The sequence below is a fragment of the Poecile atricapillus genome, chromosome W, assembly GCF_030490865.1.
Source record: "Poecile atricapillus isolate bPoeAtr1 chromosome W, bPoeAtr1.hap1, whole genome shotgun sequence".
In the NCBI taxonomy this organism is placed as follows: Eukaryota; Metazoa; Chordata; class Aves; order Passeriformes; family Paridae; genus Poecile; species Poecile atricapillus.
The window spans coordinates 42025405-42038934 of NC_081288.1; the positions used below are offsets into that span (position 1 = coordinate 42025405).

The 13530-nt window shown below is 40.9% G+C and overlaps 1 protein-coding gene across 4 annotated transcripts in view; it reads right to left on the bottom strand.

Moving 5' to 3' along the window:
- LOC131592337 (cleavage and polyadenylation specificity factor subunit 6) overlaps positions 1–13312 on the bottom strand; it is a 31876-nt gene extending 18564 nt beyond the window's left edge. For all 4 annotated transcript variants that reach the window (XM_058863769.1, XM_058863768.1, XM_058863766.1 and 1 more), the window contains exons 1-4: positions 13214–13312; positions 2587–2796; positions 1331–1434; positions 443–588 (exon numbers count right to left, since the gene is read on the bottom strand). In XM_058863769.1, the coding sequence (XP_058719752.1) occupies positions 443–588; positions 1331–1434; positions 2587–2796; positions 13214–13273 (520 nt within the window). In that variant the 5' untranslated portion in view covers positions 13274–13312. The remainder of the gene's footprint in view (positions 1–442; positions 589–1330; positions 1435–2586; positions 2797–13213) is intronic.
- Between the last annotated feature and the right edge of the window lie 218 nt (positions 13313–13530).

The window sequence follows — 13530 nt, forward strand, 5'->3', positions numbered from 1 at the left end:
TTCAATGAAGTCCAAGGCCACACTGGGAAATAAAAGACGTGCTAAAATGGAACCTCACAAATGGCTACAACATGGAACCTTCTCTTCCCCATTCTATCGTAAATACAGACCATCCACACATTAGAATTTAGTCCAGTTTGTTTACAAATGTTACATTTCTAAATGCTCTTGTGCTTTTTTTTTTTTAATTACATCCTCAAGAAATCGAGAAAGCATCTCCAACTTGTTAAGACAAGAACTGCATGAAGCTGCAACCTTCTTTCAGAATGCAGCAACTCTTCAGTGTATGAAGTGGTTTAATTAAACAAAGGTAACTTCATTCATCTGGACTCTAAGTGCTTTATGGCTGTTTCAGACTGTGTAGAAATTTTAAGACACTGCACTAAAAACTTGCCACTCTACTTTTTCTGCTTTTCCAAGACAGCATTTAAGTAAAGCTTACTTTTCCTTGACTGCATTTCAAATTGACTCAGAAACTGTTTATTACACGGAGTTACAACAGGATTCTGCCCATGCAATTCTCTTTTAGGCAACAAATCCATCAACTTTTTGGAGGATGCTTCCGATCCCACACCCACAAGGGCAAACCTGAGAGGAAACAAAAAAAGTTACACAATTTGTTCATTTTCTGACATCCTGATGCCTCATGAAAAAGATTACACACAGTATGCAAAAGGATACTTGACAAGCTAGACACAGAAAATGTCTCATAGGTTTTAGTCCAGTTTTCAGAACAGATAAAGTAACTTATCCTAGGATGCCACAAAAGGAAACAAAAGAGCAAGTACAAGACGCATCAAAATTTATCACAACAAAGGCAGCTTTTTGGTGAAGTATCGACAGACTACATAATGAATTCATATGACCAAGTTATTAAGCATACCCTGTATGCTCGTTGCTGCTAAAGAGACTTTCTACCACATTCATGCAGTGAAATTTAGGTTGTCACTGAAAAATGGGCTCAGGCACTTACTTTAAACAGCTAATGGACAATAAAGATATAAAGAAAGATTCACTAATGAAGGATGGGGGAACAGCATTTACACTGAAGAAAAACAAGCATCACCACCACACCAATTAAAAATCTAGGAACAGTCTTAAATGAAAATGACTAATAAGATTTAACTCACAAAATAATGAGACACACAATACCATCACAAAAACTTATATCTGAAATTAAAGTCATTAGTATTAAATTATATGCCAAATCATTTCTGGATCAATAAGCTAAGATGAGCAGTTCAAAGATTGACAATTATGAAAACTGAGAGTTCCTTCCCCTCCGAAACTTCAGTCCGCATATAGAAAAAAAAAAATTACAAGTTCTTACCCTTTAGACTGGCCATTAGCACGATTTTCAAAAAATTTTATCTCCAAAATGTCATTTACCCCCAATGAATGAACTGCTTCAGTTAAGTCTTCATCTGTTGTCCACTGAAAAATATTTTTAATATTCAACTATGAGAGCTTATCTAAAACACCAGGCAAAGGGCAACTAAATTTTCCATGGATTTTTAAGTGTGTGTGTGTGTGTGTGTGTGTGTGAGAAATTGATCCAGAGGAATACTTTACTCAGGTTGTCAATACATTCTGGCTTTTGGAGTAGTCGTTTTTATTTTACAATTCAACAATTAGTTCAGCTAATTCATGCACATTTTACTGATTCCATTCACGTACTTCAAAATGGGACAACTTAAGAGTCAGGTCCTTTACTTACCTATTAGCTCCTGAAATACTGTAATAACTAATAAAAAAAACCACCTACAGTAAATTATCAGAAATGAAAACTCATATTCTTATTTATATTTTAAAACAGAATTTTGCATATGTGGGCCCTGAAGGACTTGATTTCATATAAACAGATAAAAGCTCCATTTAATTCAGCTACTGACCAGCTTTTGCACTGTTTGTTTAGCTGCAATTTTAAAATGCTTTAATTCTATAAAGGCAATTGTCCTAAGGGCGACTGCAGTTCAGTGAGTTATCATAAACCTGTTCTTCTTGGATGGAGAAATAAGCCTCAAGACAAATACCTGAAAAGAGTTATGCTGAAAGAGTCACTGCCGATGGAAAAGGCCCTGGAAAAATGTGAGAAGTAATTTCAAGAAAATCCCAGAGAACCTTCAACCTCCTTTTAAACTAAAACCTTCAGCAAGAGTTGACTAAAAATTCCATTTGTAACCTTGAAGTATTTACAGGTATGAAGTATTTAATAATTTAAACTTGTTCTCCTTTCATTTGGTTCTCTGAAAACCTTAAGAACATAATAGCACAAATATTATTTCATAACACTTAAAACATGACAGAAACTCTAAAGTTTATATTTACTGAAGACTTCCTTGCTTTTTAAGACATCATGACAGGCTCTCCAAATTTCAGACAAAAAGAAAAACGACCCCACAATCACAAATAAAAATTAAAGAAAATCAAACCAACAACAAAAAACCACTAATTTTTATCAAAATCAATGGGTTTTGATACTCATAATACTTCATATAAAACATTTTAAAGCAAAAAAAATTTACAAATAATTAGGTTTATAATTAAAATTCCCTTCTACAACTGAACAGCAGTTAAGATACTTACCCAAGTGAGATTTCCAATGTACAAGGCAATTCTCTTTCCAGTATACGTATAGACAACATTTGGTGCAGCTCCTTTACCTACATCATCCCCAACAGATGGTGGAAGAGAATCCATGTAATCACGATCCTCTGGAGCATCTCCATTATTTGCAGATGGAGAAATTACATCATCATACAAATCAATCTGATCATGCCCACCATATTCAGCCTCCTAAAATAAGAAAGATATCTTGATTATAATTAATATTATGCTTAAAACTTATTGAAGCAAAAGTTGTGATAATTGCCATGTTCCACAGTAAGTCTGATCGACCACCTACACAACATCCTCCCTGAAAAGCTAAGTGCCAGTTTCATCTATATCAAAACATTGTAAAAGTCTTATGACTCCTATTATATTCTAAACTTAGGCGGAAAAAAATACTTCTGGCCACTGTTTTCCATTCCAATACTTTTGCCCTTGCAATATAAGAAGAAATCAAAAAAATCCACAAACCTTACTCCCAGAATTGAATACTTTAGAATGTAGAAGTATCATGGTTTAATCCCAGATTGCAACTAAGTACCACAAAGTTGCTCACTCACTTCTCCCTCCTCAACCACTCCATGGGATGTGTGAGAAAAATCAGAAAAAGTAAAACCTGTGGGATAAGTATAGTTAAAACACTGCAATCAACTGCCAGTCCCTGAGCAGTGATCAGCCCCTTCCATCCAACTTCCACAAGTTCATGTATTGGGCATGATGCTCTTCCATCTGATGCTTTCCTATAACACAGCAGGACCCATCAATAAACTAGGTATATTGCATCTCATTTTCTGGTAGTTTATTATACGAGGCCCCATTAGCATGTGTTATCTCCTCCTCTGGTGATATTCTGAAATCTCTGTGTTCCAGATAGTCCATGATCATTTCTAAGATTCTTGGGCAACCAGGACTTCCTGTTTGAGGTCACAGCAACCCACTTATTTCATGTAGCACCAGCTGCATGATGTGTAGAGAAGATCCTCCATTTGAACATCCAGCCTAGCACTGGCAGTCGCTAGGGAGCTGGAGGAGCTGTGCTTCAGCACCAATCCCTTCCAAAGCAGCTCAAGTCCCTTGATTAGACTCCATTATCTCTTTCAGCTGGAGTATAGGAGGCCTCAGATACTCTGTGTCCCCAGTTCCAAAAGAGAGGACCAGAGTCTCCCCTGATGCTTTGTGCCATGCACTGCATGTAGGGCTATTTGTCCTGGCTGTAGTATAGAGCATATTTTTACATCTCACCCTACCCAGACTGGCCTGGGGGCTGTTGCATGAACTAGGTTCCATTTAATTTGTTCAAAAGCTTGCTGTTGCTCAAGGCCTCATTTGAAATCATTCTTCTTCCAGGTCATTTGACAAAGAAAACTTTCAATTAGACTGCAATCTGGAATATGTGTGTTCTCCAAAAACCCACATCACCTAAGAAAGCTCATTAGTTGGTGGAGACATTGCTGCTGTTTTGTTGATCACATCCATTGGCATCTGACAACATCCATATTGCCATTTTACTCCTAAAAATTCAATCTCCCATGCAGGTCCCTGATCTCACTATGTTTTATGGCAAAATCAGCTTTTGGAATAATTAGAACTATTTTCTTCCCTTTCTCTAAGACTTCTGCTGCTGTATGGCCCCACACAATGTTATTATCAATGCATTGCAGGTGTTCCAGAGCTTCATCCCGTTCCAATGCAGTCTGGATCAGTCCATAGAATTGGTAGTGCTATGTTTTCAACCCTGGGGCACTGGATTCCAGATCTACTGGACATTCCTTTAAATGAAAGAAAATTATGGGCTGTCAAAGGTATTGAAACACATTAGCAATGTCAATTGTGGCCAACCACTTGGCAACTCTGGACTGCAGCTCATATCAATGAGTCCAGTACGGCCGCACTCAGCCACAGTGTAACTTCATTCAGGCCACCATAGTTCACTGTCAGACTCCACTCTCCATTATACTTCCACACTGGCCATATGATCCTGCTGATCGCTGCTTGACTCTCCAGTTGATAAATCAGCTTGTGAATGGGAACCATGGAGTCTCAGTGCAACACCATTGTAGCGACCAGCACCTGTTCTCTGACCTTCAGCAAGCCCAACAGAAGAGTCCTCTGAGAGAACAGGCAAGGCAGGCTTCCTCCGCCTCCAAGGCAGTGGTACTGAACTCCCACCAGTACCCTTTTGGGTCCTTGAAATACCTTCTCCTAAGATACTCTATGCCAGGGATGCACAGAGACTCTGGGCCAGACATGGGAGGTGTTTTTGCCACACTTTATCAGTCAGGCTCACTTCAGCCACCAGTTCAATCAGCTGCTGGGTTCCCCTTTTCTTTCTCCAGAAACAGAAATAGGTTCTGCTCCTGCAGAGCTGGATGGCACTGGGGTACCCTGAGCACCAGAGCCTTCCACTCCTGTGGGCCTGACGTGCCAGGCCACAGGATCCATACACTCCTGCAAACCCAGCACATGGAAATGGCATACTCTGGACAAGTTTCTGCCACAAGGATCACATGCACTAGAATTCTTCTGGGTCTGTGGGTGACTGTGCACTGTCTGGGTCATAACAAAGGCACTAGATACCTCTGTGGTGGCCCTGGGTGACATGGAAAATCTTCCTTGAAGGGATGTCTTTCCTTCACACTCCATAGGAGTCAGCTCCCAAAGGCTGAGGACTTGTGGCCCTTTGCCAATCGCCTTGTCACTGCCTCCTTCCTTAGAAGCTGATCCCAGCTGCTTGCTTTCCCTACCCCCTCATTTCAGGCTCACAGCCCTGTCACCCAGCATCTAAGCAGTCAGGTGATCACCTGGGTGATGGCTGAAATCTTTTTGCATATCCCACAGCTCTCTCAGGGATAGGGATTGAGTGGTTCCCTCTTGTTCTGCCTCTTCCTTCTATTCTTGTGATGGCCCTGCTTTGTTCTCCTTCACTAAGCAATCTCTTGTGTCCATTTCTTCTGGTGGAAAGGGGTGACTGACACTGGCAGGGGTTGGTACTCTGGTTCAGGTGCATCATCCATTCCAAGGGTCTGAGCAACTCCAGCACCTGCCACCAGGGTCTGAATAGCCACAGTGCCTGTCACAAGGTTTGAGTAGCTGCAAATAGTTGTCTAACCCTAAACAAGACTTGACATACAATCATGGTTCCTGGCAATAGGGTCATGCTTGCTTCAACATCCCAAGGATATAAAAAAATTTCAAGAGCTACTGTCATTAGCCAAGCAGAGAAGGCAAAGATGTGGGATCATGTCTCCTCCATAGGTTAACTCAGAGGATGAAAGGCAAAAGGTTTAATCATTGATAGTTTCCAGCAGATCACTTACAAAGTACAAAGACAAAAGCAGAGCTGAGTACAAGTAACAGATTACTTGCACAACCTGCAATTGTGTTGTTACACGCCAGTGCTCACAGGTTCATGGGTTGATGCACAGAATGCCTTGGGTTAGAAGAAACCTTAAAGTTCCAAGCCCTCTGCTGTGGGCAGGAATATCTTCCACTAGACCAGATTGCTTATGTTAAAACACAACACAATAACCTCAGTCCAGTTCCCACAGGTGATAAACAGCACAAGAGGGAGGACACACTGGAAGTAAGGAGTTAAATGACAGAGCTCTGAGAACATGGAGAACAACTGAGAGCATGAAAACAACATTGTGTCCAATGACTATTAACAAATAACAAATATGTATAACAAATGCTTGTAACAATTTTGTTCTAGCATGTTCTAGTCAGAGTTGTTGTTTTCTAGACCTATCAAGCCCCAGGATGGGTGACAAAAAAAGAGCTGTTGTGGCTTAACTCCAGCTGGTAACTAAGTACCACACAGGTATTTGCTCACTCCACCCCCCAAACCCTGTGGAACAGAGGAAGAGAATTGGTGAAAAGGTAAAACCTGTGGGTTGAGACTAGAACAGTTTAATAACTGAAACAGCGTAAAATATAAAAATAATAATGGTGATAATGAAAAAGAAGACAACAAAAAGAGATGAAATAATGCACAAGTGAGTCAAGTGATGCATAACCACTGATGCTCACCACCTGCTGACCAATGCCCAGTCCATCCACAAGCAGCAATCATCCCTCTGAGCCAACTTTCCCCACTTTACTGGACTCTCACACCCTGCTCCAGAACAGAAACTGCTTTGCCAGGTTTTGGTATCAGAGATATTTCAGCATCCACTATGAATCTGTATCCAGAAACTCACAGAAGCATCCCAGACAGAATAGTTCAAGGTACCATATATGGCAGCTAGAGAGAACCAAGCTGGACTCCACAAAACAGGCTGCAAAGCTGGCAGTGTTTACTGTTAACCCAAGATAGCCACAATCATGATCAAAAGATCCACTGTCTTGGAAATATAAAAATATTATCAACTACTGCTCATACAGCGAAAGTGTAACTAAAATAATTTTTAAAAAACCACAAAACAACAAACAGGTAAATGAGTTTTGGCATTGTCAATCAAGTACATTTAATCCCTAGTAAACTGAATTGTCACAAAAAAGTTCAATAGAAAAATCTCTCTCCAAAGGCAAGATTATCACAATTAAATTAAGGGTTTCATATTTCACCTCATCTACCCCGTTCTCAGTTTGATTCCTCCTATCACCATAGCTAATGAAACCAGGCACACAGAACTGCCCGAGACAGGCCTAAACATGAAATCTTACAGCTGGATTAAGGTTGATGCCACAAGACAATTAAGGAAGTCCTCTGCTAAATGTGCAGTAACTCTAGTCATCCGTGTATATGAATGATGACTTCAGGGAAGTAGAATTTAGTCTTGGTAGACAGATGCAAAAACACAGTCACCAAACTTACAGCAGATGTATGTACACTAACATATCTCTCTGAGGCCAGCATTGCCAAAACACCAGAGTGGGCAGCAGTCCACAGCTCTGCTGTGCTCCTGTAGCGACAAGAAACTCCTTTGAAATAGATCGTTTGTATCATACAGGCTTTCAGATCTCCATCAGTGGAGAGAATTATTAAGGCAGCAGAGTCTGCAAGTAATTGAGAGGGGGCAGGGCAGGCCCAATAGCATCAGTGTTTTAATTTAAATAAATAAAGATACAAGAGAAAACCTGATGTTGTTTACTAGAATTTCTTCTCCCATTGTGCTGGTTTTGCATCCAGCATGAAATTCATTCAGTTACCGATCTGTCAGCAAGGTGTGTGCTTAGATGATTAAGAATGATCTGAACCAGCAACTCCAAGTGTAGACAGAAGAGAGGTGTCCTGGTAGATGTTGCACAAGATCCAACAACCCTTTCTCCTTCATACGTGTTCTGTGGAAACTTACCTAAACACACCCTTCCTTCCTAGATGCAGAAGAGTAAAAAAAGTACAGGAACTATTACTTCTCTAGTCTCAGCTAGTTAAACAAATGCTCTGCTGGTATCAAGAACCAGCTTTGACCTCTTCCAGCTTCCTTAGTTACAGGAAGGACATCAAGCATGAAGAGAAATTTTTTCTTCTCAATTACTGTAACTCCCAATCTTCCAGATAAATGTGCTAAGCAATAAAGTGAGCGCTGCTGTTCTGGCCCCCTCCAAAACCAAATCAGACAGCAATGCATTTCCAAAGTCTACATTTTAACTAGACCTGAAAATACTGAATAAATGCTGATAAAGTCTGAAATATTTTTATCATAAAATCAGGACTGAAATTCCACATTCTGTGCTAAAAGGTGGAATTGGTTGAAACATTCCTATATGTAAGCTATGAACTTAAGGAACTTCATGTCCAGAAGGGACAAGCTTAACATGTTATTTCTTTTTTTCGAACTTAATGGACATACTCCTCTGAGCTGCAGAGAACCACTTACTTCCTTTACAAGTGCTGTTTTGAAAATGGCTTTTGTTGTTGTTAAGCAAAATTTCTTAAAGCTTTTCACATATCTGTTAGACTTGCTTTTTCTGCAAAACTTTGTCCAATTTAAGAGTTAAACACTAACTTAGACCTCCAAAAACACATTTTAAAAAATCAGTAAGGTAAATAAAGTTTCATGAAAAACATTTACTGTTGCTTCTGGGGGAAAAAAAAACAAAACAAAAAACTGAACTATCCAGCTTCCCTCTTAGTGTTTTTTTTTTCACTCAAGTTATCATATTTGTGGCCAAAAAACTCTAAGCACATTTTAGTATCCTCACTTAATAAATTTGTAGAATTGAAGAATAACAAACAAGAATCTTTCTGGTCTTGATTAACTGTCTGAACATACAAACATTAACAAAAAAGGCAGCCTTTGATACTTCTAAGATAGCAAACTGCCTATGGCAGAATTGGACAAGTTTCTTTGACCACAGGATTCACATTTACTCTACAGGCCCAAATGCTATTGGCACTACAACTGGCACAGTGCTAAAATTTAAGCAACATGATCCCTTGTAACTAAAAATTACAGAGTAATTACAGAGTTAGTAAAAAAATACAAACAAAAATAAACATACACAGTATCACTGTTCACATTAAAGAGAAGTGAGATAAGAAGGCCTGAAGTTTTTTCTGGAGTTTGATATTTACCAATATACACAAGTTATGTTTCCCCAGGACCCCTTGAAGCAGAACTGGCAAAATGCTGTCAGGTATTATGGACATATTTTATAATAGATGCAGGTTATGTTTCTTCTGACCAGGACAGCCCTACTGAGCAGAAATTTATTATACCACAATGTGTCCATCCCCTCCCATGATAAGACACGCGTCTTTTCAATATAAAGGCTGTTTTTAATAACTGGCCTTAAGTGGCCACCACTAAACGCTAGATTTTATTATTTATCACATACAAAAAAAAAAATTTCCTTTGTGTTACAGATCTGAAGTCAAGACAGTAACTAACACATTCCTAAGATACTGTAGTTTTCAGATAATTAGTCTCTTAACTGTTTTTTCCATCTAAATCAGCTTTATTATCCAGCTACAAAATGCAAAGTTAAAAGTCTTTCATCTCTAATTTGTTAGCATTTAAATACCAAAACAGAACACTACAGGCAAGTTTAGACATATCCACAATGCAACTATCCAAGTTTACTCATTAAGAGTATAAACAAAGCAAGCATCTTTTCCACAGCATTAAAATATGATATCCTTAAATTCTTTTGCATCCTCTTTCTGACCAGAAAAATTTTTATATGTATACATGTGTATAAGAAAAGTTTTTACTGTTTAACTACATGCATGAGCACATGTGGGAAAAAACTCCCAAGTCTGAAAAGGCAAAGCTGATCAGAGCATCAGGGAATTTGACAACACATAGTCAAATCTTCATGACCATAAAAAAGCAACCCAGTTTGCTGGCCCAACTGGCAGGAAGCCTCAAGTCAGACCCAAACTGGCCTCCTGCACAAGCTCCTCATTATCCCTGTAGCACATAACAATATTCTAGGGTTTTGTTTATAAAACCACACTTTACTATCTGCTAAAGCACTCCAGCCTTACTGAGGGTCTTCTGCCCTTGAGAGTATGCCATCCTCAGCTATTTTTACACAGGTAACAGCTCTAACAAGCACCACAAACTTCCCTCTCTTCAAGAGCAAGATATTTAACATGGAGGGAAATCCTCAACATAAAATATTCCATGCAATACCTATTTCTAATGGGGCACAAGCAATGCATGCAGGAAGTACTACATTTATGAGGCTATCATCTCAAAATGAGACTTTAAATAAAAAGACTGCTGGAAGTCTGCTTAGGAAAAAAAAAAACAAAACAACTCAACCAAGTCGTACAAGAGAAAAAAAAACAAAACCACAATTTAAACAAAATTGTTCAGAGCCAAATTGACTAAAGCTGTTAGCCCAAAGACAAAAAATACTATTATGAAGAACAATAAGTTAATAAAAGAGTAAGAGGCAACACTGACAGATGATGAGCTTTAGATGGAATAGGAAATATGCATTTTCACTCAAAAGATCTGTTATCAAGTTAGTCAGTTCATTGCAACCAACACTAAATACAGCCCAAGACAGTTTGTGGCTGTCATCCATCTTAGCCAGCTTGTAAACCCATGGCTGTGGTCTTTATTTCACCTTTATAACCTATGGTTCATTTAGCACTAATCAAGCAGAACATCCCTACCCTCCTCCTACTTGGAAAAAAAGCATTAAAAAACCCCCAATTACCCTCAAAGATGAGTACCTTGAGGTGCAGAACCAGACAAAACAACCAAGGGAAGTTTATCCAGTCACAAGGCCTAAATGAAGGGTTAACTCCAGATGCAAATAAAAGTTTTGGCCCAGATTGTGTACAAATAGAGTTATGTACTAAATCCAGAAGAACAGCAAGCTCCACAGTGTATTTTTCAGTCCCTGTTACTGCCAAAACCAGTGGAAAGGGTTTCCATAGTCAAATTCAAAAAATATTAGTATGTCACAAAAATGTAGAGCAACAAAACAAAAAAAAAGTTCAGTTAACAGATGAAGACAATTTATTTTTAAAATACAATATTCTGTAAAATGCTCTCTACATAAATAAATTAATAATGCCAACCACTTTCTTCCTAAAGCATTTTCTTAATTGTCATCTTCACACATCCAAATAACTATGTTCCATCTTATCTATTTAAGCTGTCAGCTTCAAATCAGGAACAGCAATTTATGAATAAAAGCTTCTAGACAAATTTTCTCAATTATGAGAAATTATGAGAATTAAGAGGTAGTAACTAATACAACTTGCCTTCTTTCATATGTGTCAGAAGGAAATGGGTAAGTACAGAGGCATCAATCTCTCACAGTAAAACTTTTATATTGTCTCAATACTTGCTCAGTTCAACAATATTACGTTAAATAGAAAGTCACAGAAATGAAATTTGGAAAAGAACAAACAGGAACTTTTTGGGATGTGTTACAGACAAAAACACAGAAGAAAACCCCCTAAAACAAACAAACCAAACCCCCAGATTCAAGCTCATGGAAAAAGGGCACTAGCCTCTTCTCACCTTTCTGCCCTATATTTTGCAAGATTTATGAACTGAAGCAACAGACTGCATAAATTCAGACTCAACAGAAAAGCAACTGGGGTGAATACAGTGAAAAAAGCAAAAGGGTTCCCTGCCTGCTGGATTAATCTGAACTAAATTATCACAAGACTCCCTTAATTTCTACCACCACAGTTATAGAGTATATCAACAGTAATGATGACCTGAGTAGACCAGGACCATGTGAGTGAAACAGATCACCCACATCACCTTTGTTCTGGCACTGTCTTTAAACTATATTTACAGCACATAACTATTCTACTCCGAGGGCTGCTGCAAACATGAATTTACACAAACACTACCTGACACAAGAAAGGGTTTTTTTTACCTGAAAAATCTGATTTATTATCAGTTATATCTTGAATTGATTAAACCAAATTCAAATTATCGTAGAATTTCAAAAAAAGTACTCTTCCACTGAATGGTGTCTGTCCTAGGGTTCTTTCCTGTTTAAGTCCAAATAGTGGGTCTTCAGCTGTAAGGAGGAAACCCTCACATGCAGACAAACTAAGAGCAAATCAGTGCTTTTCATCATCTCCTTTTAGGATGGCATTCTTTCATAGTATACCTTTATGAGATTATTAATACTTAGAATGACTGTATTAATCGATATCTGAAATAATAAGTCTTTTGAGAAAGCTACAAGTTGCTGAGAAAGTTACAAATTACTTGTGAATTCCAAAGCCATTACCTATTTCCCAGTTCTCTGCAGGGCAAGCTGGCATACAGCTGGGCCCCGTAAGTGCGTGAAAGTGAAGTTGTTCCCGGTTATTTATGCTCTAGGGCAGGAACAAAGCAATCTAGGGCAACTCAACCTGGAGAAGTGCAGGACTTGCTAACAGGGCAGATGGAATGCAAAACTGATACAACAATCGGAAAAAAAAAAAAAAAAAAAAAAAAAAAAAAAAAAAAAGGACTAGAAAAGTGGACTACTTCTAATCCATAGAAGTTGTTTATTTCATCCAAATTTCCTCAACAAAATATGAACTAGTCCTCTTAAAAACGCTTGCGCCACTTTTTAAAGTGGAAGATAAAAACAAACAAGAAAAACAAAAATAGAAAATATAAAAAGCTGGATACTTTCTCCAGTGCTGCAGAATAAAGCCGCACTAGTTCCGCCTCCCCCGCAAAGTGCGGCCGAGAAACAGCCACCGCTCGGCGGCTTTTTGATTCATCTGCGAACAATGGTAGCGCTTCCCCTCCGCCGCAGGCGGGAAGGGGCCGCTCTCCCCGCCGCATCCGGGAGGGTCCCGTCCGCCGAGCCGGCGCGGGAGAGCCCTCTGGAGAGGCCCCTGAGAAGGCAAGGCAGAGAAGGAGGAAGGCTGGTAAGAAGGGAAAAAGCGAGGGAAGGAAGGAAGGAAGGCGCTCGGCCCCGGCGCGCAGCAGCCGCCTCTCAGTGCCGGGCGCGCTCTCCGCCCAGCCGGGCCCGCCGCCGGCACCCGCGGTCCGGGCGTGAGGCCGCGCCCGCCCCGGCCCCGCGCAGCCCCGCGCTCGGCGGCGGCGGGAGCGCCCGAACAATGGCGGCGGCGCGGCCGCCGCGCTGAGGGCCCTGCAGGCGGCGCGGCTACGAAGGCGGGCGAGGGAGGGGAGGGGAGCGAAGCGGAGAAGCCGCGCCCGCGGGCCGCGCGTACCTGATTGAACTCCTCGCCCACATCGGCATAGATGTCGATGTGGTCCACGCCGTCCGCCATGGTCCCACCCGGGGCCGCCGCCAGCCGCGCCCGGCTCCCGAGCCGCCGCCGGGAGGGGGAGGGAGCGGGGAGGTGGAGCGCGGCGTCACTTCCGCGGCGGCGCGGCGGAGCTTCCGCCGGCGGCGGGCAGCGGCCCGCTCCTCCAGCCCCGCCCCGCCCCGCCCCGGCCCGGGCGCTGCCCGCTCCTGCCCGCCCGGCACGGCCCGGCACGGCCCGGCACAGCACGGCACGGCACAGCACGGCACGGCACAGCACGG